Raw genomic sequence first — 25,819 nt, 5'->3', positions numbered from 1 at the left:
ACTCGTGCTAGCAGCCTGCTTATATACTCGCTGCGCTCCATACTAAAACAGCGAGGAATATTCTGGACATCCTGAATCGGAAACGCGGCTCGGAAACTTCCGACCACGTCCACGTGCTCCGATCAAAGGCGATTCGGCACGAGTGGACCCGAGGATCTGCTATCCAACGCGCATCAATTGAAATTCGCGCGCCGAGTCCGTGCAGTGTATGGCGGGTGGTATCCCACTAGCCCGCAGGGGCGAGTTTCCTCGTTACGCAGTACCAACCTGCGTAACACTCTAAAACAATTCTTAAGCCTTAAGCGCCCAATTACCAGGTGCTACCTTTTAATTGGGCACCTGGAACATGTTTTTAGCTTATAATAGAGCAATTTAAGTTAATGTAAGTTTTTGGCGCCCACTCACAAAGGAGGTGAAAGTTTCCCTCCCTTGCGAGGCTGCCATGTTCGGCAGTCTCCAACCACTCTGTGCCGGGTCAAGACGTGTGTCCGTGAACCGCCTTCAATTTTGTTCCACCGATCATTCACTCTGTACTCCATTTAATATCCAAACCTTTTTACTTCATTGCTGCTCACGTCGACTCTGTGTGTATTTCGCGGACCCGGGCTTATCTCGACCATTGCGGACCATGTTATTAACAGCACTGGCCGACTCCGGCCAACTCGCTTTCGCTAAGATCGCCGCGCATATGCCTGCCGGCTGCAACCTCAAGTAAGTGTAAAGTGTGATTTAGGATCATGCTCACTGAGCCCCCCTAAGACAGTTAACTTTCGGTTCTGGCCATCTCCAGAGCACTAGTAACCGTGCCCCGCGAGACTGCCGTGGCAAATTCAGCGTTATATGTTAGTGTTGTCTGTTGTGTTTTGTTCTGTAATCAGTGTGTGTTAATGTAACTGTCCAACGGCTCAGACGCCACATAGCGCATTCGCATGGTTTTTGTAGCAGTTCTGCCACCGTTTAGTTTATGTATAGGGAGTTTCGTGTGCCCATGTGTACCACCGGAGAAATCCGTGAATTAAACGCAAATTAACATAAACGGTGTCGCTTACGATTATTTCGCACCACTCCGTCCTCCACACAGCCGAGCGGCCTCACAACCAAGGAGGGAAGTTCAGGATAGATTTCAAGCCGTGTACCTGGCGGGGCACGTGGGGGCAGAGTACACACGACCCTTCACCAACGGCCTAGTGTCCCACTAGCCTGGCGCCCCCCTGGACAACAGTAGCACTGCGACGCCTGTCGTGCCCGTCAGGTACTTCCCGGGCCTTCTACACAGGCTGGGTGACGGCAGTTGGTGCTATCCATACAATACTAAAGACACAAAAGCATCGAATGTAGCTTTGATAAATAATTAAGTATATGGATATGAGAACAAACACTGTAACTACCTAAATGCATTTGAATTTATTCCTTCTTAAAAATTTAGATGGTAATGATAATTATACTCTCACCTTCTTTAATTATTAAAGCGATTTGAAGTTCTTGAGTTTTAATCTCATCCATTATTTAATAAAAATTTTCTACTCTTGTAAGCTCTCGAGAAATTAAATAAGTATTCCAAACAGAATGTATGATTTTAAGCAGTTGTCAACTGCAAAATTTACAGTAAGAGAAGTCCATAGTTTATACATTTAATAAATACATTGTTAAAGTTAGAAACTCGAATTGGTAGAAGTTTAACGAATATTCTTGTTAATGTACTTATCCTCGGTGTTTTTATTCTTTAGTTTTTGGCTTATTAAACCTATCCTCGGCCATTAAATGTTGAAAACGTTTATAACTTTTGATTCTGAATATTTTGTACAGATTTGTGTAGTAGTTTATAATTTATATTTAATTATTAATTAATAATTTAAATTTTACTTGGGTGTAATCAACATTTAATAACAATAATTGATTTACTCTTCGTACTATGGTCATAGATATTTGTTTACCCTCGTTCCACTTTCTGCATTCTGCACACTGGTTTGTTTTGTTTTGTATAGATATCATCGTCCTTGGATATCAACAAGGAACAGCTGAATGTTGAAGCTGACAGTTGCATTTATAAATCGCCTTATAGTAACAAGACTAAATGCAAACATTTCCAGATATAAATTTGACAGATTGTAAGTGGTAAAACAAATTGTGATATAATGGGACAAGGTAAAAGTCAGTTCAGTGAAGAAGAACTTCAGGATTACCAGGTAATAATAACTATTATTAGTACTATACTGTATACAATTCATTTAAAATTCTAGCCTGTTTACAGAAGGTAGTGGAGTTTGTTTAACCCGTCATTGGTCGCATTGTAAAATGTTACACCAGTGGTCGCGCATGAGCATTTTGCTCACAGACTTAATTTTACGTTTAGAGTCGTGCTTAACCACTTTTAAAAGGCCAAATATTTTACTTATTGCAAATGAAACAACTTTGCTTGTTTAAATAATATTTAATATTATTATCACATAATTAAATTTTTTTTTTTTTACATAAATCATTATCAGGATAAACTATTTGGCTGTATACTGAAATTCCTTCGTCCGGCCTATGAAAGCATCAACAATAAATGCAGTAGTTTTGGAAGGAAAACAGAAAATCACACATTTTTTACCACTTCATGATTTTCTAGCAAAAAAAAATTAAATCTACTGAGTCTTTTGAGGGCACACTAATTTATGTTATACATTTGAGACTATGACTAATAGAACACGCATTATGCAATAGAGAATTTCTATTTCAAAATTAACTGCTTTCATGGAAATTTACATTTTATAACACCTAACTCTATTAGGATTTTTCAACATTTTGGTCAAAATTTTGATCATTGGCGGCTGCTTGGTTTTCAGGTGGTAAACTCTACGGCAACCATGGTGGAACTTCTGTAAATACAAAGCACAGAATATAAATCACATTACTGAAAATTCTAGTAAAAAATAAAATAGATTCATAAAACTATGGAAAGACTATAATTACATATCTTCCTCTGTAATTCCTAAGAGTTTTCCAAAATTATAAAATCTGGTCTAACTTCTATGCAAATGCAGCTTTTCAGCATACGTATTCAAAAGTAATTTCTTATTTTGATACGAAAATCAACAATTTTGTAACAAAATGATAATTTTTACTATAATTGATGTTTTATGTAATATTTTTTTTTTGTATTTTCAATCAAAATATTGATAATTATAACATAACTTACCTGTTCTGGAACATTCAGCGATTTGTTGAAGAGAGACAGCCACAATGTTCTTCTCCCGATTCATTTCAATAAGTAATACCACGAATCATTAGATTTAGTCTCACGAGAATATATTACACGACTAAACACAGCACTTTGCAAACCGAACTGTCGTCACTATTGTAGCAACGCGGCTGGTCGCACTGTGAGCAAACTGCTCATGCGGCGTGCATGCCTGTAAACGATATCTTTTCTCAAGACCAAGTATTAGTTACATTCTGTCAGCCACCTAGTGACTTAAAAAGGAAGGTTCAAAACTCAGCTAGAAAAAAGGACACCTCCCCACAGCAATAAAAACAATAACAGTAAAACATTATTTCTGAGGGTGAGCAAAATGCTCATAGCGCGACCATTGACGAGTTAAAATTGAAGCAGAACCCAGAACGTGTCATTTATTACTAGAGGATAAAAAAAAAAATTGGTTGTCTGTAAAGTCGGTTTACGGACGATAGTTTAACGTGACAACGTCATAACAAAACATTGATGAAATGATTGATCCAGAAGAAAATGAAATATCATATTCGGCCTGAGACTGAGCCGTAATAGGTTTTTGCAACCAAACCATTTAGGCATTAAAAATATTATATTCTTTGAGGAAGAATTTTTTTTTTGGTAAATATTTACATGGGCGGTATTTCCGAAAATTTTTTTTAAAAATCCGAAAATACCTTTATTTTATGCTCTTCAACGTCCTCTTTTCATTAAAAGTGGCGGAGGTAAGAAATTCCAAATACTTTAGGAGATATCGAATTTTTAAATTTCATCATATGTAGTTGAGCGGTATTTGCAGAAAAAAATGTTAAAAATCCGAAAATACCTTTATCATATGCTCTTCAACTTCCTCTTTTCATTAAAAGCGGCGGAGATAAGAAGTTCCAAATACTTTAGGAGATATCGAATTTTTTAATTTTGCAATACAAGACCTGTGGAACCATTAGAGCGGCGCCATTTTTGTTATTTTGCCGTGTGTGCGTGAATACGTGAATCGTGAATGCGTAATTAATAAAATGGTTGATTAGGTCAGGTCAGTTACATTATTAATACTTTCAAACTAAGCCGACATTAAAAATTATTTTATGAATTAATTTTAATGGCTGTTTAGTTTTAAAATATTTATAATGTAACTGACCTGACCAAACAAACCCGGACAGAGGGTGAAAAGTAAACTAAAATGGTCGATTAGGTCAGGTCAGTTACATTATAAATACTTTCAAACTAAGGTGATATTAAAAATAATGTGAATTAATTTTAATTATTCTTTAGTTTTAAATTATTTATAATGTAACTGACCTTACCTAACAAACCCGTAACAAAGGATGTACAGTAACAACTCACGTAAATTTTTTTGTTACTTATTACTTGCGCAACAATATCAAAATAACAAATAAGACTTTAAAATTAGAAACGTTAAAAACTCACGTAAGTTGGAGGCGGTAATTAAACACCGTTTTAAACAATAATTGAACTAAATAATCACGTATTAGTTCATTTGAATTCTGGTCTATCATGAACAATCACGTGACATCATTATCCAATAAAAAAATAGATACTCGTACGTAAACAAGAAACAATGGTGCACGCAAGCCACAGGAATGCGCTGGTTTTGTGCTGAAATTTAAAAATTCGATATCTCCTAAAGTATTTGGAATTTCTAATCTCCGCCGCTTTTAATGAAAAGATGACGTTGAAGAGCAAAAAATAAAGGTATTTTCGGATTTTTAAAATTTTTTTTCGGAAATACCGCCCAAGTAAATATTTACCTTTTTTTTAATTTTTCTATCTTTTGTATGATAAAATCTACCTCAGCATACTTTTATGAATAAAATTGAATCATTTTTTAATCTAATTATCACTATTTTGTATGGATACAAAGGAGTGAAATGAAATGTACAATTTAATTAATAAATTTACTTTTATTTGCATTCATTATTCAAATATATTTATTACTTTTGAAATGTTACGTGCGCCGTATTTATTTTTACAAGTTCAAAAAAAAAAAACTTCGCGCCTTCTGGGATTCGAACCGACAACCTTTCAACTAGAAAATAGCACCACTGACCATTCAGCCACGAGGCCATATTTAATAATTGATAGTTTCAGATGTTATATATACGTTTATAAAATTTTTGTTCACGGTAGGGGAATAATATTATTTTGTTTTAATAACTCAATTTTATAACAAATACGCATCCCAAATACACCAAACTTATTTATAATGTGTTACAATATTTTTTAAAACACTGTGCAAAAGATCCCGGTTGTAATTTGAATTATTATGTGTAACTGTAAAACACCATTGTTTGTTCAAAACGTATTTGAATATTTAACATTACTTTTATGCTGAAAATCGGTGGACGATCGTTAAATTACATAATATTAATAATTCAAATGACGATAATATGATTGATAAGTCAAATCAATGGTCGTTCCAATCGAGTGGAAGAGAGATGCCACGCATGCGTACAATGAGCATGAAGAGAGATGCCACGCATGCGTACAATAAGCAAACAGGAACATCCGTAGTGGGACACTTTTTTGTGCGTGCAGCCGGCGTTCATCGATTTATTAGACGTCACGTCAAAAAAGGAGGCTCACATACAGGATTCACTTTCTTACCTGCATAAATTTAGTATAGAGGCTTCTTTGAAAATAAAACAGATACCTTCCAATTTTTTTTTTAAATTTTAGTTTTACTAATCTTAGTTGTGGTTATTTTGAGACACAAGAGCAAATTGGTTACAGCTCAGTTGTTTGCAAAATGTGTGTTTACTTAAGAATATAAATAATGTCACGCTAACTATATGTGTGTATCTTTTGTGGAACTACATACTTGTGGCAGGTGTGGTATTTTATTAATGTTGGATAGTTTTGTACATACTTCCTGTAAAAACAACTTGACTAGAAATTTACAGTAACCATTGTGACACTCAGTTCCTGTGAGTACAGTTTTCCTTTCAAAAAATAAATTTAATTATTGCAATTATGTTTTTATGTGTTATGCTACATCTTTATTCCAATAAAAAAAATACTTTATAAAAAAGAATTACAGATTAAAATTTTTTATCTCAATAAACTAAGAAATTTAAAAAAAATATTGGCAAAATGTAAAATTACTGAGATTATTTATTGCTCTAACTAGTTAAAATTTGTTTCCTTCTGCCAGCTGTGACACGCCATTAGAGCACGTCCCTCGAAGGCAGGGGGCTGGACTCCTGGTGAGGCAGAACAAGCGCTAGCCCTCGGAGTCTGCGGGTCTTCTCTATTTTTTCCCCCTTACAGCTGCTGATGCATATAAACGGGACCGATATATATATATATTTTTTAGATCTTTCACCATGGATTCAACTGGAATGTTTGTGAAGTTTTACCTAACACTTATAAAAAAAAAATTATACTCGTCTCCATTTGATTTACTGTGTTGTTTGTTTGTGATTTCAGGATCTGACGTACTTCACCAAAAAAGAAGTTCTCTAGTAAGTTTATATTTAAGTGCTATTTTATTTCCTGGCAGGAAATCCAAATCAATTTATTTTAAACCCAAAGATGTGTGGATCTAGAAGCAAACATTCTCTTTAGTGTACGATAAATAATATATACAAAATAGAGTAGTTCAAATTATGTTCTGGCAATGGCAAAAGAAAAGTATTAAGGGTCTGGAATTTTTTGTCCAAAACTGTATTTCTATGCAACATTTCTGATGGCACATATCTTTAATATAATTTTGACTTCTAGGGATAATTTTCTGAATTCCTGACTATTCCTAACCATGTGAACCCAGTTGTTTCTAGTGACTAAACCTTTATTCTGCACTCACCTCCTTACAGTTTATACTATCAGGAAACTCAGATACTGCCAGTACTAGATGTTGATAACGGTGGCACGGTGCAGTGCTCACCAGAAGTTCAAGATGCTGGCGCCGGAGAAAGTGGGCCACAACAAGAACGTGAAGCTGCCCATGACGAAGATCCTGCAGTACCCCGAGCTGCGGGTGAACCCGTTCGGGGACCGCATCTGCCGGGTGTTCAGCTCGAGCCACGACGGAGACTGCACCTTCGAGGACTTCCTGGACATGATGAGCGTGTTCAGCGACGGAGCCCCCAGGGCCGTGAAGGCCGAGCACGCCTTCAGGATATTCGGTGCGTTCCCGCTCGGAACATTCCCCAACATTTTCTTTCAGTTGGAAAGTATGCCCAGTAAAACCTCTGTTCACAAAACCAGCATTAATCAAAGTGCCCTATTTACCCAACATTAATGTGACCGCAAATATTTCATTCAGTTCATGAAAAAGACTAATGGTGTGGAAGTTGCAATTTAAGTACATAGCACTGGAAAATTATTAATTCAGTATTTACTCTAGCATCTCTGGTTCCACTTTCATCAGTGTAAATTAAATGTAAAAAGCTGTGATTTACATAGTCTCGTTTGAAACACCAAGCCGTATGTAGAAAAAAAATCAAGTTTTATGGCTGTAGTTCGAAAGAGGTCGTTCAGTCGTTCATAAATCAAGTAATGTGGTGATGTACGGTGGTGCCTGGCGGGGAGGCCAGTGGAAGAAACCCTGCGACAAACTGCAGTTGCACTCCCTCATCTGTCACACCTGTGCAGAGGTTCATGTGGCATAAGTGATGTAGTTAAGATGGAAAGCTGTAGTCTATCAACTAAGCTGTTCCCATTGGCAAGATACAAGTTTACTAATATAATGCAACCCCCACTTCTAGTTTCAGCAGTTTTGGTAAAAATCATTATTTTAGGGTTAATACGGTATTACAGTTTGACAGAAATCGCAAGCGTATGAAATGTACAAACTGCAAAGCAAACCCTTCGTGCACCTAACATCTCACATATTTTGTTTTGCAAAAATGTACAATGTGTACTTTTATGTATAGATTTGGTCAATATTTGCATTAGAGATAGCATAAATATATAATTGATGATTTTTTTCTGTACAGACGTTCAAGTCATTTAATAAGAATGCCACTGATTTTATAACTATTTGTAAAACTATTTTTTATTCCCTGCAGTACAAAGTACAAACTGCACTTTCATTAATCAAAATCAAAACTTATGACACATACTACTTTAAGGTGATCAAAAGTTTTAATTGTATGGAACACAAATTTTTATAAACTTAAAAACCACAGTTTGAAAATTCTTAATCTTTTATATGGTTCACAGTTTGTTTGTGACCTAATGACATGCACATGGTATACACCCATTGTTATGTTTTAAAACAAAATCAAGTAAATTTTTTGTGTAAATATTGTGTGTTGGTTTCCATACAAATACAGTAATTCTCTTCAGTCTGATATTCTTTGATTTAGCACGGATTAAGCCGTTTGCGTTCAAAATTTTTTTTTGGCGGATTGGAAGTTTGTTGACTTTGATATAAAATTTTTAGACAGTAACACTCATGATTATTTTTTCTTACCATATAATGGCCTATGATAATTTGTTTTAAATATAATTGTAGGCTACTGTATAATATAATTTTTTTTTCTGTAGTTTAAAAAAGTATTGACGTTCTACAATCCGACAAAATTGCTAATTCGGTGTGGCCGTGGTGTCAAACTTGCCAATTAAAGAGCCTTCACTGTATTTACTCCTAGTAACCTGCAGTCTGAAGGATCACCGAAAAGGACATTGTAAACGATGTTGCACCTTATAAAGTGTAGAAGGATCCTTATAGAGTCTTTTATGAAGGGACAAGTCTTCCACGTTGTCTCATATATCGTTGTGGCGTTGGAGGGCTTTGCCATTTCACACGTGTCCATTTGTGTGTTGATCATCTTGAACCATATAATTTAAATAATTTCCTGGTTAAGGATTTGCAGAAAATGTTTTTCTTTGTTAATTTACCAGGTTGGGCTGGACTCGAAGGAATTTGAATGTGTTTTCACACACAGTTTCTCATTGCTGTTTTGAAACGGCACGGAGGTGACCGGTGACGTGTGATGTGCGGCCAGACTTTGACGGGGACGACATGCTGGGGGTGGCGGACCTGCGGCAAGTGGCGGACCGCCTGACGGGGCCCCAGCGCCTCGGGGAGCAGGACGCCCAGCGCCTCGTGCAACACATCCTGGACGAGGCGGACCTGGACGACGACGGAGCCCTCTCCTTCGCAGAGTTCGAGCACGTCGTGTCCAAGTCGTCCGACTTCGCCAGGTGACCACTTGACGCCTCCTCCTGCCCACTGTCCCTCAGACCATGCATGCGAGCAGCCTTATTGTGCCTTCATTACTGCCTCTTGCTATGCTCGGTGGGTGAAGTAGCATTTAATTTGCCCAATACTATATAGCAAGTTGTTTACGGTAATTGTGGTGCATCTGTGATAGTTATTGTACTTCTGCAGTAACTATGATGCTTCATCCATGTTTATTCATCAATCATTCATTTTCTTCACGTTCACCATTATTATTTTCAGCTAGGTGGACGGAAAATGAACATGCATTTTGTATGTTTATTTCTTTTCAATGTATAAATAATATTTATGTGGAAAGGATATTCAAATCCTATTTTAAGAAACTTTTGTTACTACAACAAATTCTACAGAATTTTAAATAAGGTGCATGCTTAGAAGTTATAGTTTTTTGTTTGTAGTATAGGTTAACTTAAACAAAATTATGACGACATTGCGCTAAATGACCCCAAATACTTGCAAACAAAAATAAAAATCAAAGACAGTACAAGTTTATGTAAAATCAACCACAATAACTAGCAAATTCAACATTTACCTATCCACATTGTTAATAATGATGAAAGTGGAAGAAAATAAGCATTACATGCAGAAGTACTTAAATTGTAACAAATCTTTTTAATCAGTTCTGCATCAACTGATCATGTTTTCTGCTGAACTGCATTGTAAAGGTACATAATTCTAGAATACTCCAGGTTTATATTGGTATATTTCATGAGTGTTTTATTATTTCCTGAGCCCAAACAGTAAACTACTCATTTTGCGAGCTTTAAGTTAGGCTCGAGTCGAGTACTCCTCCATCCCTAAAAAAATACTGTAAAAATTAGAATTGTTAGCTGTACAATAAATAGTAATAGGTGTTGTTAAAATAGCTATGTTTTTAATTGATATTTTACAGTTTCTTAATGTAACTGCCACAACCTAACCAACAGTTCGATGCTATTTTTCATGTACCTAACCACTCGTTAAAACAGTCAAATTATGATAGGTAAACCATTTGAAGTATCAAAACACCCTCTTAGAGGACTAAACAATATCAGGAATTAAAAAAAAATAATTTTGAATTTTTAACTAAACTTCCTAGCCCTTCCGCTTTGATTTTTTTTCAAGGAAGTAGTTGGGATTTAAAAAATTACTAAGCCTGTGCGAATATCAGTTTTTTAGTTCGAATCGAATTCGAATACGAATACCAAATTATTCTCGAATACGAATATTGAGTTTGAATAATTGGAATGAGAATTGAAATCATGAAATCCCATAAAACATGTTAGGTATATCACATCGCATTACAATATGATAACAGGTACATATTTACTGATACAATGTATGTAGAATCAAAAAACTGACAGTACTTAAAATTTTAAGGTTCTCTAATTTTATAATTAGTTCGTATTTAAAACAGTCTTGTCAAATCACTACATATTAGCTAATTTAAATTTTTGTGGAGAAACACAAGCTGCTCTACATTTTCAGGGAGTAGACTCTCTCTTCTACACGTCACAATGTTGCCAGCTGTTGAGAAAAGTCTCTCACTGCACACTTGTGTGGCAGGTATAGGCAAGTACTTTCTTGCTACCACAGCTATGTTTCGGAAACAAGTGCGCCCCTTCTCTGACCAGAAACTGAAAGGATTTTCATTCTTTGGGATTAAGGGTGCTGCCAGATATTCGTTTACTTCTCCTTGGATAGTTTCTTCGTAGCTTGCAAGAGTAGACTGAGCTCCTGTTGAAGGTTTCACGTAGGCCCACAGAGATGACTTCTTAATAGGCATTTCACTTGTAGCCTCACTTGTCTCAGTTATAGTTTCAGCTATTGTGTTCAGCTTACACAGCTTACATACCTCCCTGCACAAATTTTCAACCCATATTTTTTTTAAATTTTCATCCCCAATTAGTGAATCTTTGAACCGTGGATCTACCATCATAGAAAACACATTTACTTCACAATCTTGGTACACCATGTAACGTGATCGCAAGCTAAGTAAGTTCTTGGCAAGAGTTTTTTTTTGACGCGCGGGACAGGATAATTGCCTGAGCTGTCACTACGCGAGGAATTTGGGAAGGGTGGGAAGGGTATGAAGAGGTGTGTGTGTGGGGGGGGGGGGGGGGTTGCCGCCTGCATCCGGTCGTTTACTGTGTATTATCCTATTGAAAAACAATGACGTAGCATGTTAGGCTTTTGGAGTCTTTGCTGTGAGTATGCGGCCAGATGTTTTCCACATGATCTGTACAATTTTATTTCTCTTCGCCGTCACGTTCGGAACAAAATTACAGTGCCGACAAACCATGTTTCACCCTCTAATCTGAAAACTGTCACCTATAACGTCCCGGTTGTGTGGATTTTACAGACACATATTTATCTTTATCAGTATGCTGACAGTTCAAATCTATTTTAAACGACCTGACGACATTCTTCTATATAAAATACGTTAGTTATCGCTCCGAATTATTGTGTTCAAACGGGCTTTACGTGGCCAGATGTAGTGGAATAACTCCACATACATAACTCTAAAACATTACGAAAATCCCGCGGAACTTTGGCCCCCGCCCAACGAGAGAAACCTCCGTGATCTCGAAATGTTTCCCTGTTTCAGTGATCCCGCTCAGCCTTTTTCGTAAATGACTGAATATTCGTTTTTTCGAAGTGTTAGTATTCAAAATCGAATTGAATACGAATAATAAACTATTCGTTTTGATATTCGAAAATTCGAATATTCGCACAGGCCTAAAAATATTACCCTTTGCAGCATAATGTGGCAACATTAGTATTCAAATATATATGTATTTAAGAAGAAAGAAAGAAAAAAAACCTAATTTTTTCACGTAATTTATTTAATCTCATTAAATAGATGTGACAAAACTATGCGCATAAACTGTTTAGTACCTTACTTACATGAAAAATGTAAGCAAACAGAAAATTAATGTGTATTAGTTTGTGCTTTTATGTTTAAAAATTAATGTGCCAACTTCAAAAACTAATATACTTATGCATTTCTAAAGATGTAATTAATTTTATCAAAAATTGGTATTAAATTTTTGTTATTGACTAAAATAAATTTGTCTGCCATTTTTACTAAATGGTCTAAGATATTAAGATACATGGTGTAACACTTTCATGTTTGTGTCGAACAGCAATACTATCAATTGTGGCTATAGTAGAATAAAAAACGTAAATTCCAGATATAAACTTTTTTTAAAGTTAGCCTAGCATGTTACAAATCTATGACATACAGAGTACAAGCAAAAAATAAAAGGCATATAGTTTTTATGTGAATTTAAAGTTTTCGGGATAACAAATTATGTACCTCGTAAACCTTCCTGCATAAAATACACTACCTCACATTGCAGGAGGCCCTTTTGAGGTGATTCACCCCTTTTTTTTTGTCATCTGTTGCAGTGCATTTAGAATACGACTCTGATGTGATTGGCGCCAACTGTGCAAGATTGATCTTACTCCAGTGGCTCTTGACGGGGCCATGATATAATACTCAGTTCGATATTTACACATGGAGTTTTCTCTGTACCAAAGATAAAATTACTTTTTATATTTTATGCCTTTTAATGTGTTAATTAGTACACCAATCTCTCACTTAGCACGACTAATGCATTCCTATAAATGTTTGTATTATCCGAAATCACATATTCTGAAGCATTCGTTTTCATAAATAGCAAGACTAATTTACTTAATTTGTTTCAAAATGTATAGGGAAATATTCTTTACATAATATAAATGCGTAGAATAACACTCAACGATAAATGTGTCACACCATTTATTTTTATAAGCCTACCATTGAATACTTTGTATGACAATATACCGTGTAACGGGAGATAGTTATAGTCAGTCGGATGGTTGACTTGCCCGCCCGAGCAACTCAACTCATATCGCGCACCTTTCAAACTATCCTTTACTGGCAGTGAAACCATTATTACTGTACTATCTGGATATTTACATTTTCATTTTTCAAATGTTAAAGTGCTCCTTCGTGTATCACCGCTTGGTTCACAATCCTGTCAGGCCCGTGATTTTTTCCATTGCATCATTCATTTAACAACCTTTTCCATGTGAATCATCTGATCATTTCTGTTCCGGTATCTAATGTAAAATATCTTGCTAGTACAACCAACAGCATCCGATTTATATAAACATTTGATAAGAGTCCTTATTTTGTACGATTGTGCGCACAATTGACTTGCTTACCAACGTAAGTGTGGCCTTCATGACATTCTGCATGCCGTAATACTTCTAGTTTTGTCTCAAATACTTGAAGACGATGCATTACGCTCTCACTTGAAAACCATGGTTTCACTTGATTCCAACTGCAGGTGCTTGCGCACGCACAGTTACAGACAGACGAATGGGCAGACATTGCTTCTGTTTGTGAGAGTTCCCTGCTACTGGCTAGACTGAAGTTCATCACAGCCCGGTCTTTCAATTGGACTACAACAGTACGGCATGGCAGAATACGTGCAGACGTAAAAACATTTGGTCCTCTTTTCCCTCTTCTCCCTTTATATGGCTAACTGTATGCCATGCACATCTGTTGTTTTCAGAGTTGAAGCATACAGTAGAATCTCGTTATAAAGTACATCAATAAAGCCTCAACTTTTATACTTAGTAATGAAAGTACTTTATTCTGAAAGTTACCTTTAAAACGTAGTATTTTTGAATTTTTAAAAATAAAGTAGTAGGGGATCAAATGTTACATTAGATTGGAAGCAAATATTTGTAAAACAACAAGAATTTAAAAAAAAATTACTGAACTTAATACAGTAGCCTAAATTCTAGGTCTACATATACAAAATTTATATCTGTCAAACACAAAATCACAAATGGGCTAAACTATCTTGCAGATATGTACATTTATTGGGATAGAATTCCTTCGCCATCTCCTAGGCGAAGTCTCTTGCGACCAGCAGATAAAGATGACTGTTCATACTGTTTAATAATTTTTTCACGATCTATTATTATTGTTGACAGTGTAGTGGGCACCAAACCAAACGACCGTGCCACATCTGCATTTTTCCTGCCTTTGTCAACTTCTTTTAGACTTTCCACCATTTATCTTCAAAGTAAACTGCTTGCGTTTCTTTTTATCTTTTTGGCCATCCATCCTGATTAAAATATTTAATCAACAATATTGTTTTCCTCGTGCCACGTCAAACGTAAACAAACCTCTCATCCATAGATAACCATACTCCGCACTAGTAGCGCGCGTCGAGAACATGGCTGTGCCAGTCAACATTCCGACCTTCATGGCAAAACAATTAAAGCGTGTCGGCCATGTTGTGGCACCAAACAGTTCAAAAATTAACCTGCATAAATTAACATTATTGGATTTTCTATTTTGTATATAATTTAAAATATAATTTTTATTTAACGTTTGTATCTGTGGTAATTGAAACTTTTAAAACGTGCTCTATAAATAACCAAAAGATGGCACAGATAAAAACAATTGTCTTGAAGAGGTGCGAGACAGCAATCGATTGTTTAGATCGTCTCGTGCACCAAGTGTGTGATCCATGGAGGACGATGAATGGCGTGTTATACTGTACTATGATTCTATGAATCGTTGATACAATGTTTGTTTACGTTTTATACTTGTTAACGATTCTTGAAAGTGATAAAAATTAATCGTAATGTACATTTATATTAAAGAACCCCCTGCGCAAAATCAGTAACTATTATGTAAAATTTTCCTGATAACTGGAAAAGAATGGTCATTGTATTGAAAGGTAGGATACGTTTTTAACGTTAAAGTGAAATATTTTTACATTGTTTACATTGGTGTTTTGAGCGGGAATTTAAAATCATACGTTAAACTGAAAGATACGTTATTCTGAAGTACGTTGTAACGGAATTTCACTGTACTTCATGGCTTTATGACCAACTTTTTTTTTGTCTGTGGCAATCTGAAATTTACTTACGTGCTATCCCAGACTGGTGTAGTAAAATTAACATCATGCTAAATGAATTCGTGCAATCTGAAGATGTGCTCTGTGAGGGATTGGTGTAATGCAATTGCGAATTGCTGTAAGTAAATGTGTTGGCTCTAACACTGTCCACTGTTTAATTGATATCGAAGAGACATTAGTTTTAAGGCAAAGTATTAAAAGTTTATTTAGTTACATAATTTATTGAGTTAGGTCAAAACAACAATCTGAATCTGATTAAGCTTCCTGTGGGAGCAACTATTTGCACAATGCTATTTAACTTTTCCTTTGATCTGCCTTCACAAGCAATTCCCAGGTTAAGTACTACAGTAGAACCCCGATTATACGCGACTCGATCATCCGATTCGCGGATTAACCGCGATTTATGTCCATCAAGTCCAATTTTTTAGTTACATATAACCAATGATTCAAAATGTATGTAAATGTTAAAATACTTTGCAAAATGTATGTTGGTCAAAGTACTTTGACTCAGTTATGTTTATATACACAGAAAGTTTAAAAAAAAATACTAGTACATACACACGTATGTACATAATATTTTTGTGTTCCATGTTACGTGAATAGATTATACACTGGTGCGCGATTCCACGTCCGCATGACCGGACTGTACACTCCCGCGCGCAGCACGGCGCCGTGCCACAGAGATTACCCGGCGCATGGACACAGTCCATTCCATTAGTGTACGTTGTTGAAGCGTCAAGGTGGTGATAATTTTATGTATTGTAACAGTGATTGATCTGCATTCCGACGGATTATACCGTTGTGTTGTGCGGAAGTGTTGAGCGCAACATTTCATCATGTCATCAAATGAACAGAAAAGAAAGCGAGTGGTACTGTCCATCGACAGCAAAACAAAAATTATAGAAAGATTTCAGAGTGGAGAAACGATTGCAAACTTGCGACTGAGTTTAATGTCGGTAACACAACAGTGCGCGACATCATAAAAAATCGCGAAAAAATCCTTCAGTTTGCTTCACAGGCTGACACTTCAAGTGGATTAAATAAACGCAAGACGATGAACGAATCCACATTTAGCAGCTTGGACACTTGTTTGTTTGAATGGTTTCAACAGAAAAGGTCGGAGGGTGTAGCATTAAGTGGCGTAATTTTATCACAGCAGACGTAATTTTTTTAAAAAAACTAGGCTTGACAGAAGAACCATTTTCCTGTTATATTACTTCTCCGTTATGTTATGAGCACCAACTGTACGGAAGTGTGTGTGTTGCAACTAGTGCTTGGCACGCAAGATAAATTCAGCCTATCACTTGCTGACGCGGCAAAGTGATACGACGGTGTTTGTTTATTTCAAAACTCAGCTAAGAGTGAACGGAGAATAGATATAACGACCCCTCACGGTTCCCGAGATTAGGGTCGTTATAGAGAGGTGGTCGTTATAAGATTTCCGACCCATCTGCAACACTAAGTCATAATAGGCCGTTTTTGCACTAATTCCACGTTCAGCAAACTAAAAATAAAAAATCTAACATTTTAAATTCATATAAATGAAGGGGGATAAAAACACCGTGAATTATACGAGACAGAGACACCGTTTCAAAACCATCAAATCAAGTCTCAATGCACTGGTATGAAAAATCTTATCTCGAAAAGAATTTTGAAGGCAGTCGTTCTGTAAAACAATAACCAGCCCGATGGTGTTACTGACAACAGAGCAATGAGCTAAGTGTGGCAGCGTCGCTTACGGGCGATGAAAAGAATGCGTGACCTTGGCAGCTATCAACTGTCTTGGGCCCTCGGACTGGCGGGCGGCTAGTCACACACCTCGGTGCAACAACGACTCGCGTGTCCACGTCTCCACACACGAAAGACTTAAAAACCACTGCTGCCCAGCACTAAGCAGTCCGCTTCTATGTCAACAACGCACACGCACACAAAGCATGTGTATATATGTAATCTCCGAATGTCCACAGATGGCTGTCTGTGGGCTAATGACCTTTGAGGCAAGCATGACTCGGTTAACCGCGATTTTCGATTATCCGACTCACTCGTCCCCTTCATTAACACGGATAATCGGGGTTCTACTGTATAAATTTGAATTAAGGAAAATAAAACTGTGCCAAATTACAATGCTGGCAAAATTTGTTTATTAACTTCTCATTACTTTATAAAAGTAAGAACACTTTAAGAACAGGACACTTCTTAATCTTCTTCCCCAGTTCATCAGTTGTGTACTTCACTAGGATTGCAGGTAACCTCTGAAACACACCCAATAAGCTAACACTCAAAGCTTACTACAACTGTCACAATTCCTAGTAACTAAACAATGTTTATCTCTTTCATAAGATTGCTGTTTTACATAGTCTTAGTGAAACGACACTCTAATCAGCCTACTGCATATTAAAACTAATAATTACAAAGTTCTGAAAACTCTCACAGTTGTGCGTTCATATTTTGCTTGAAATAAAGCACTGCCAAAGTCAAAAGTCATTCACTGCCAGGATGTCTTATTTGGGTAAAAGAACAAAATTTCTTGACCATTTCATGTCTGAGATTGTTTTCATACAAAATACAGTAGCACCCCGATTTTACATTACCACTTTTTACGTTTTCCCATTATTAGCACCATTTTATTTCGGTCCCGTTATAATTCCCATTGATTACAACACATATACAATGTACTTCCTGCAATTTACGCTGTTTTTTCACGCTATAACTACACAAATTCATTATTCCTGTACATCATACATAAGAAGACCACAATTTCGCGTGAAATTCCAAATCCAAAAATACTGCTGGGAACACTAGAGCTGTAGCTTCTGGATTTATTTAATGTGCTCTTCCATAAAAAATAGTATTTACAGGCTGCCACACTGGCCTAAGAATAGAAGACTTTTAAAAAAAAAATGTTAGCACATGATGGTAGCACTACAGTTTATAGAAATCCCAACTATCCATCAGTAACTTATACATACAGTTTTACATAGTTTATATTTATGGTATTCATCTTTGTCAACATCCATTAAAAATAATGTGGTTAATCACAAATTTAAATGTCAATAAGCATAAAATGTTGTCTTTTACTGTGAGTAATTAAAATAATTTTTATCTGTATGTATTTTATTAAAATGGCAGCTTGCAAAAGAGCGTGGATGAGCACAAAGGTACTCATGTCTCACTCTCCGAGAGGCGAGGCGTGCCAATTTCAACTCTGAACACAATTGTGAGGGAGAACCAAATCATTGAAGCAAATACAGCTCAGTGTGGTGATAAAGTTACTATACGTTGCATATGTGCAAGCACGGCTCCAGAGGGGTGCGGTGGGGGTCATAGACCTCCCGAGCCTGAATTTTACTTATCTTCTTTTGAAGAATATATTTGTGTTTACTAATAACCAAGTTCATGTGTCAAGGATTTCCCTTAAAAGTTGTACGAAACTACTAATTGATTCCATAAATTTGTGAATATTCCAAAGACCAATATCTGACTTGTCTAACATAATATTTTGTTTGCAATTACATCCTTTCTTTGTACGATAGTCCCTCCCGAAATATCTTTCTCGAGCCACCCCTGACACATACTGTAAATTATTCTATTTACACACTTATTAATAATGTGTATATCTTAGTATGACATGTTAAGGTCGTATAATATCACTGTTCTCTGGGCAAAAAAAAAAAAAAACTTTATGCATTTTATAATATTTTCAGACACCCCCTTGAATAGTGTACAAACAAAAGGTCTACTTGTCTATAAGGAAGTCAGGTACAAAACTGTACTTTAATTAAAACACAATGTCAGTGTTGAAACCAAGTCCTCTTCAGGCTGAAAAAATTTAAATGATGCTATCCTAGATACAATTTTTTATTTGTTGCAAAATTGTGGACATAACAACAATTGGACTTCATTGATGTGTAGTACATAATTTAATGAAATATCTGCAACAAATAGTTTCCCCAGAAATCATTGGGGGCAAAGAATTTAACTGGTGTCTGGGAATGACCAATTATAGAAAATATTCAATTATTGGAAAATAATTTTTGGAACCTAAAACCTGCTCAATTGAAAGATATATCTAGTATATATTGGTGTTAAAAAATTAATCAAAATAATTTAACCAAAAGCAGTAAATTTTAATAATAAAAAAAATTAAAATTTTTTGGCAAGAAGGAAAAGAATTATGCAAGTTTGAATAACTAAATGCTACTGATCTTATGTGACAGGCCATCTTTTGCAACAACACTTAACATCACTGTTTTTAAAACTATTTTTTCACTTATTATGCAACCAACACAGATTCTATTCTTTCTCTCTATTTCTCCTGGATCAGATCTAAATTAGATTATGGATCAATAGTCTGGAATAACATCTCAATATCTGATTTAAAAACAATTATTGAACATATCAAAATTAAGAAACTTTCGTATCCTACCTTGATCTTCCTGACCACCGTACTTACCTTGATGCTCTATTTGTATTTAATTATTACAATTCTAAAACCAACTGCCAATATTTTATAGAAAACACCAGTTTGAGTATACTACTGTTCCACAGTCGGTTACATTCTACTTTATGTACTCTTCTTTTTATAATAATAAAAAAAACTACACACAATTTTATTTATAGACTTATCAGCAACTTCAACACACTTGATCTCAAATACTTTGTATAAATTTATTATATTATTCCTTAAAGTTAGACTGTTTAGTTATTAGTTTTTACAATTTCCAATTTTAATTTTGTATTTATTTTGTGGATCATGTTAAATCTTATATTCTGTCTGTTATTTTAATATTTTATATGTTTATATTATAATTCAATTCATGTCACTTTGTGTCTGTTGGTTCGTGATTGTTGAGTTGTTATCATCACTGCTGATGTGTGGTTCCCCCGTCCTTGTGTTGGGCAAGTGCGTCTGGCCTGCCTGAAGGGGTGTCAGCGGGGGTGGGAACCTTGTATCTGTCCATGTGTGTTGGTGGGCATGTTACAATAAAAAAAATTAACTGACTAGCAAGAGCATTTTTTTACCATTGTATCCTCACTACAACCTCCACCTGTTTGTGTTCTGTACCTGTCATGCTTTTACTTTACGACATGGTCTCTATAAGCTTCACAATTTAAAAGCAAGGAGGTCAAACTAATTCTTCCTATCTTTTTTGTTTGTAAAACTAGTGGCTGTCAAGTTCCAGTGGCATTACGTCATAAAGACGAAAATTATTTTCCATAAATTCCAACAAAATTTTCTTACAACTTTTTAAATCTCAAAGTACATTTTTTATATATAATCAGCAAAATTAAATGTAATGATTATGAAATGGATCTACTAGGTCCTATTTCAGAAATGTGGCAAATTAATGTAAGAAAGTTACAAAACATTTTCAAAGATAATTCCCACATGATTTGAGTGAAACAGTCTCCAACTATTCTACATGATGTGGGACCATCATCCAAAGTGAAAGTTAGCAAGAGGTTTCTGAAGCCCCCTGCACTCGTACTGTTTGTTTCAGGACTTTGCTGTTTGAGACCGTCCTTCAGGTCTGTTACTTGACACCCTCTGAAATGTCTTCTGTGCTGGACAATACGAACTGTTGAGAACATCACCGACAGGAGTGACCCCGCACTCAGGGTCATCGAGAGAGAGAGAGAGGGACCCAGCTTCAGAACCTGGCTGAGTATCTAGATTGTTAACATAATTGACTAGAAACCTCTCAAGTTTCGAGATACTGGCTGTGTATATTCTTGTACCGGAGGGAACAGGGATACAGGGATACAGGGCACTCACGGCAGCTTCATGCGCATGAAGATCCAGCAGGTGACGAAGGACACGATGATGCACAGGAAGCCCACGCAGATGAGCAGGATGCGGTTGAGCTTGGGCGTGGAGGGACTGTGCGTGTGGTCCAGCACCACGAAGCCCAGCCCGCCCATGGTGAACAGGAAGCTGGAGGCCAGGCCCTCCATGATGTACTGGCCGTTCACTCGGTACGGCATGAACGCCACCTGCGGGGGACGCAAAGTTGCTATACTCCTTCATATTGGATACACCCTACTGTATTTAAAGTTCACAAAACAGTGAAACCTTGTCACATCTCACTTTGTAGCATTTGAAGAGCATAAAAAAAATTATCACCGTGATAACTTCTTACTCTGAAGCAATGAAGCAAGGCTGTACTTCTACAATCATCACACTCAAACAGGCCATATAAGAAAATAATGCAAAGTTTGGAATATTTCAAAAATTTTTTTAGTTTTAAAACCTGTGTTGTTTACAAAAAAAAAAAAAACATGCGTGTAACTAGGGTTGTACTGAAAGTCACATTTGCTACCAAGGATTTAAAAAAAATAGTACTATGTAACTCAAAGAGAATTGTTATTGGTGTTTGTCCTTAAAATATCATACATTATTTTGAGGTTTACCTACAAAAATAATAAAATTATAACAAATTATTGAAGTTGAACAGAAAAGAAATTCACATGGTAGGTAAACGACAAGACGGCCACGAAACTGGTCCACTCACCGGCCGCGAGTGTCCGTGCTCGTCAGTTGTGGAGCCTACACTCGGTGGTTCCACTATCACGTCGTAGATAACACCTGCAAGCACCAGTCGTTCACAAGGATTACCAGGAGCCGGCACACAGTTCCGAGATTAATGTAGCAACCTCAAGGTTTAGTTTTGTGTAACAATGTACTACTCTGAATTTACAATTAACTCAAAGCTAGACAAACTGGCAGCTTGCAAGTAGGGTTGAAAAATATGTAACATATTACTGATTACATAACTTAAATTTATATTATTAATCCACAAAGAGCATTCTAGTTTCATGATTTTAAAGGAAAAGAAGTTACTTAAAATGTGTTTTTATATAGAAAGTATATACACTGATAAATTCTATATCTACATACTTTATGATACAAGTATCGCATGTTCCAATTTTAACTGTATAACTTCGGTGTAAAGATTTGATGAACCAGATGAAGATAATCACACACAAACATGGAAACAAATTTTATTAGCTGATAATTGTGCAGCCACAGCCAAGCATTGACTTTAGCTGGCCAGCCAGTGTGAGAAACCTAGCATGTGCTCCACTTTAATTGACAGGGAAAAAAATATATTTTAAACTATTGGTCCATTATAAAATTATTTACTAGTTTTAGCATCTTTATCAACACAAGGACAGTATGCCATTTGTTTTTATGAAACTGTATATTGGTCTTTAGTTCTGAAATCTCTTGTTTTACAGCTTACATTAGTTGTAAAAAAATATGCAATACAATTATGAAATAGGCAATACAATAAACGGTAAATATTTACTTGGGCGGTATTTCCGAAAAAAAATGTTAAAAATCCGAAAATACCTTTATTTTATGCTCTTCAACTTCCTCTTTTCATTAAAAGTGGCGGAGGTAAGAAATTCCAAATACGTTAGGAGATATAGAATTTTTAAATTTCATCATTAGAGTTGAGCGGTATTTGCAAAAAAAAAGATGTTAAAAATCCGAAAATACCTTTATGATATGCTCTTCAACTTCCTCTTTCCATTAAAAGCGGCGGAGATAAGAAATTCCAAATACTTTAGGAGATATCGAATTTTTTAATTTTGCAATACAAGACCTGTGGAACCATTCGAGCGGCGCCATTTTTGTTATTTTGCCGTGTGTTCGTGAGACGTGAATACGTGAATCGTGAATGCGTAATTAATAAAATGGTTGATTAGGTCAGGTCAGTTACATTATTAATACTTTCAAACTAAGCCGACATTAAAAATTATTTTGTGAATTAATTTTAATGGCTGTTTAGTTTTAAAATATTTATAATGTAACTGACCTGACCAAACAAACCCGGACAAAGGGTGAACAGTAAACTAAAATGGTCGATTAGGTCAGGTCAGTTACATTATAAATACTTTCAAACTAAGGTGATATTAAAAATAATGTGAATTAATTTTAATTATTCCTTAGTTTTAAATTATTTATAATGTAACTGACCTTACCTAACAAACCCGTAACAAAGGATGTACAGTAACAACTGAGGTAAATTTTTTTGTTACTAATTACTTGCGCAACAATATCAAAATAACAAATAAGACTTTAAAATTAGAAACGTTAAAAACTCACCTAAGTTGGAGGCGGTAATTAAACACCGTTTTAAACAATAATTGAACTAAATAATCACGTATTAGTTAATTTGAATTCTGGCCTATCACGAACAATCACGTGACATCATTATCCAATAAAAAAAAAATACTCGTACGTAAACAAGAAACAATGGTCCACGCACGCCACAGGAATGCGCTGGTTTTGTGCTGAAATTTAAAAATTCGATATCTCCTAAAGTATTTGGAATTTCTAATCTCCGCCGCTTTTAATGAAAAGAGGAAGTTGAAGAGCATATAATAAAGGTATTTTCGGATTTTTAACATTTTTTTTCGCAAATACCGCTCAACTACATATGAAGAAATTTAAAAATTCGATATCTCCTAAAGTATTTGGAATTTCTAATCTCCGCCGCTTTTAATGAAAAGAGGAAGTTGAAGAGCATTATATAAAGGTATTTTCGGATTTTTAACATTTTTTTTCGGAAATACCGCCCAAGTAAATATTTACCCAATAAACTATGGAATACAACTATGAAAGACGTTTGTCTCAAATATCAATGCAGAGCAAAAATTCATAATTAGTTCATAGGGTGAATAGCAGAACGCTTTTAGTGTTCGATTAACCTTTTTTCCAAATTGTATTATTTTATTTACGGAAAAGCCACGACGCGAGAAAACTACCGAAGGAGTCAGTGTAGCACTTAAGGTAAAATGTTTGGTGACCCCTGCGGTCTAACTTATTTAAATGTTAAAAACCAACATCACCATCCACAAGCCAAATACTTTTTATGAAATATTACAAATTCACAGAATTAAATTTAAGAAGCGAAAATACTAACCTCCAGTAACAAGGAAGTATGACAGTAAAACGAAAGCAAACATCACCATTGCAGATGGTTGTTGAAACCATGACGGACGTTTTATTTTCAGGTTTGGAACTTCCAATACGTAGAATGGTACTCTGTACAAAAATTCCATTCTGAATTTCACACAAACGTGAATACGTGTCCACTGAACTTGCTTTCGCCACAATTCTCAAGTAAAAAAACAAAACATTAACATCATAGACCAAGGTCATTAGATACCAGGTCGTCTCATCCCGCTATTTTACTGTTATTGGTCAATCGCGTCAGACGTACATGCTAGACCATATTGCCGCGGGAATTCAAATTAATCACGTGTCTAAATGGCACTTTCTTAAATTTTCCGATTCACATAGACTGATGTAATTTATGTACAGGTTAAATGTATCACGTGTTGCCGCTAGTAATATATTTAATCTTTGTTATGTTGTCAGTTATTTAATCGTAAATTAGGCTCAAATGTGTATTTTAAAATCTAAACTGGTGTTGTTGGTAAACATTGTGATGCGTGCTGTTCTTGCAATATTCACAACATTGTGTTATTTAATGCTAGTTTGTTTATGCTTGTTACCATTGATAAGTAATTATATTCAATATTACATTTAGCTTCCTTGCTAGATGTTTAAGTGTCAACATGTTATGTTCATTTGCAGTAGTAAACAAACTTTGTAAGTGTATTAAATATCATACAATATAACAAGTTTTATGGTAATGACTATCCTCCAAAAAATATTCTAAGAATATTTAATGGCCCTTTAACTACCAAATTTCATATTTGTGTGCAGTAATATGATTTTGTCTAATCCATTGCATTCTAACCTGTGGATCTTCCACATGTGATCCCTCTGCCCTTTACCTATCTCTGAGCTTTCCAAAATCCCCTCCCTTTAATTACCTTAACCTATTTCACCATTCTTTCTTTCTCCTCCTTTACAATGTGTCCCACACAAGCTCCATCATCATCACTGATGGTCTATGCATCTTCCTTCTTCCGTCATCATTTCTCCTCCGATATTTGTCACTTATCTCACTACATTGCATTGTACCTTTATAACTCTTAAATGTCCATCGCTAGGTACGAGTCCCAAATTCCTGTGGCGTATTCCATATCTGGTTATCACCAGCATGGAAGATGCCTTTTCATTGACTTTTATTTCTCTCCTTTAGTGTCATAGCAGTTAACCCCAGACCCCTACTCCCTTCTTCACCGTCCGCTTTTTTTTTTTTTTTAATCTACTCATCATGCTTTCCCAGACATCTTTCATTATGAAAAGCAAGGGCCCCATGGCACTCCCCTGTGGTACGTACTCCATGTCACCACTCCCTCTTCCTACCATTAATTTAATATTAAGTGAGCTAGTAATTTTGCATAGAAAATTTTATTACAGACCTGTCATTTATAATTATTAATTTAAGTAAAAAAAATTAAACTGCACTCTAAAGCTATCTGGCCTACTATTAACCATGTCCATTTACATCAGCTGTAATTCTTAAGAATGGTAACTCCTGAGTAACATGGTAAATTTTCACTATGTGA

General features: G+C 35.7%; 3 protein-coding genes across 6 annotated transcripts in view; 1 reads left to right on the top strand and 2 right to left on the bottom strand.

The window, feature by feature from the left end:
* The window catches only part of LOC134537299 (centrosomal protein of 120 kDa-like), a 46,184-nt gene extending 44,542 nt beyond the window's left edge, over positions 1 to 1,642 (bottom strand). Inside the window, exon 1 of the mRNA XM_063377590.1 lies at positions 1,452 to 1,642. Coding sequence (XP_063233660.1) covers positions 1,452 to 1,503 — 52 coding nt within the window. The 5' untranslated portion in view covers positions 1,504 to 1,642. The remainder of the gene's footprint in view (positions 1 to 1,451) is intronic.
* Positions 1,643 to 1,791: 149 nt separating this feature from the next.
* On the top strand, positions 1,792 to 21,675 carry LOC134537296 (calcium and integrin-binding protein 1-like). Of its 4 annotated transcripts, none has more exons than XM_063377586.1 (6): positions 1,792 to 1,810; positions 1,986 to 2,186; positions 6,659 to 6,693; positions 7,109 to 7,356; positions 9,184 to 9,382; positions 20,827 to 21,675. In XM_063377586.1, exons 2-6 carry the CDS (start codon positions 2,136 to 2,138, stop codon positions 20,909 to 20,911), a joined length of 618 nt encoding a protein of 205 aa, XP_063233656.1. In that variant the 5' UTR covers positions 1,792 to 1,810; positions 1,986 to 2,135; the 3' UTR covers positions 20,912 to 21,675. The 4 variants fall into 4 exon arrangements, with proteins under 4 accessions (XP_063233656.1, XP_063233653.1, XP_063233654.1 ...); XM_063377584.1 differs by lacking the exon at positions 1,792 to 1,810 and adding an exon at positions 1,854 to 1,869; XM_063377583.1 differs by lacking the exon at positions 1,792 to 1,810 and having other exon boundaries at positions 1,846 to 2,186.
* LOC134537297 (oligosaccharyltransferase complex subunit ostc) lies at positions 17,444 to 24,651 on the bottom strand. The gene is made up of 4 exons (XM_063377588.1): positions 24,259 to 24,651; positions 21,838 to 21,911; positions 21,102 to 21,319; positions 17,444 to 17,577 (listed from the first exon to the last, which is right to left on the bottom strand). The coding sequence occupies exons 1-4, from the start codon at positions 24,395 to 24,397 to the stop codon at positions 17,559 to 17,561; spliced, it is 450 nt and encodes a 149-aa protein (XP_063233658.1). The 5' UTR covers positions 24,398 to 24,651; the 3' UTR covers positions 17,444 to 17,558.
* Between the last annotated feature and the right edge of the window lie 1,168 nt (positions 24,652 to 25,819).

This window comes from Bacillus rossius, chromosome 12, assembly GCF_032445375.1.
Source record: "Bacillus rossius redtenbacheri isolate Brsri chromosome 12, Brsri_v3, whole genome shotgun sequence".
In the NCBI taxonomy this organism is placed as follows: domain Eukaryota; kingdom Metazoa; phylum Arthropoda; class Insecta; order Phasmatodea; family Bacillidae; genus Bacillus; species Bacillus rossius.
The sequence above is the reverse complement of the archived record's forward strand: the minus strand, read 5'-3'. Positions and strand labels throughout refer to the sequence as shown.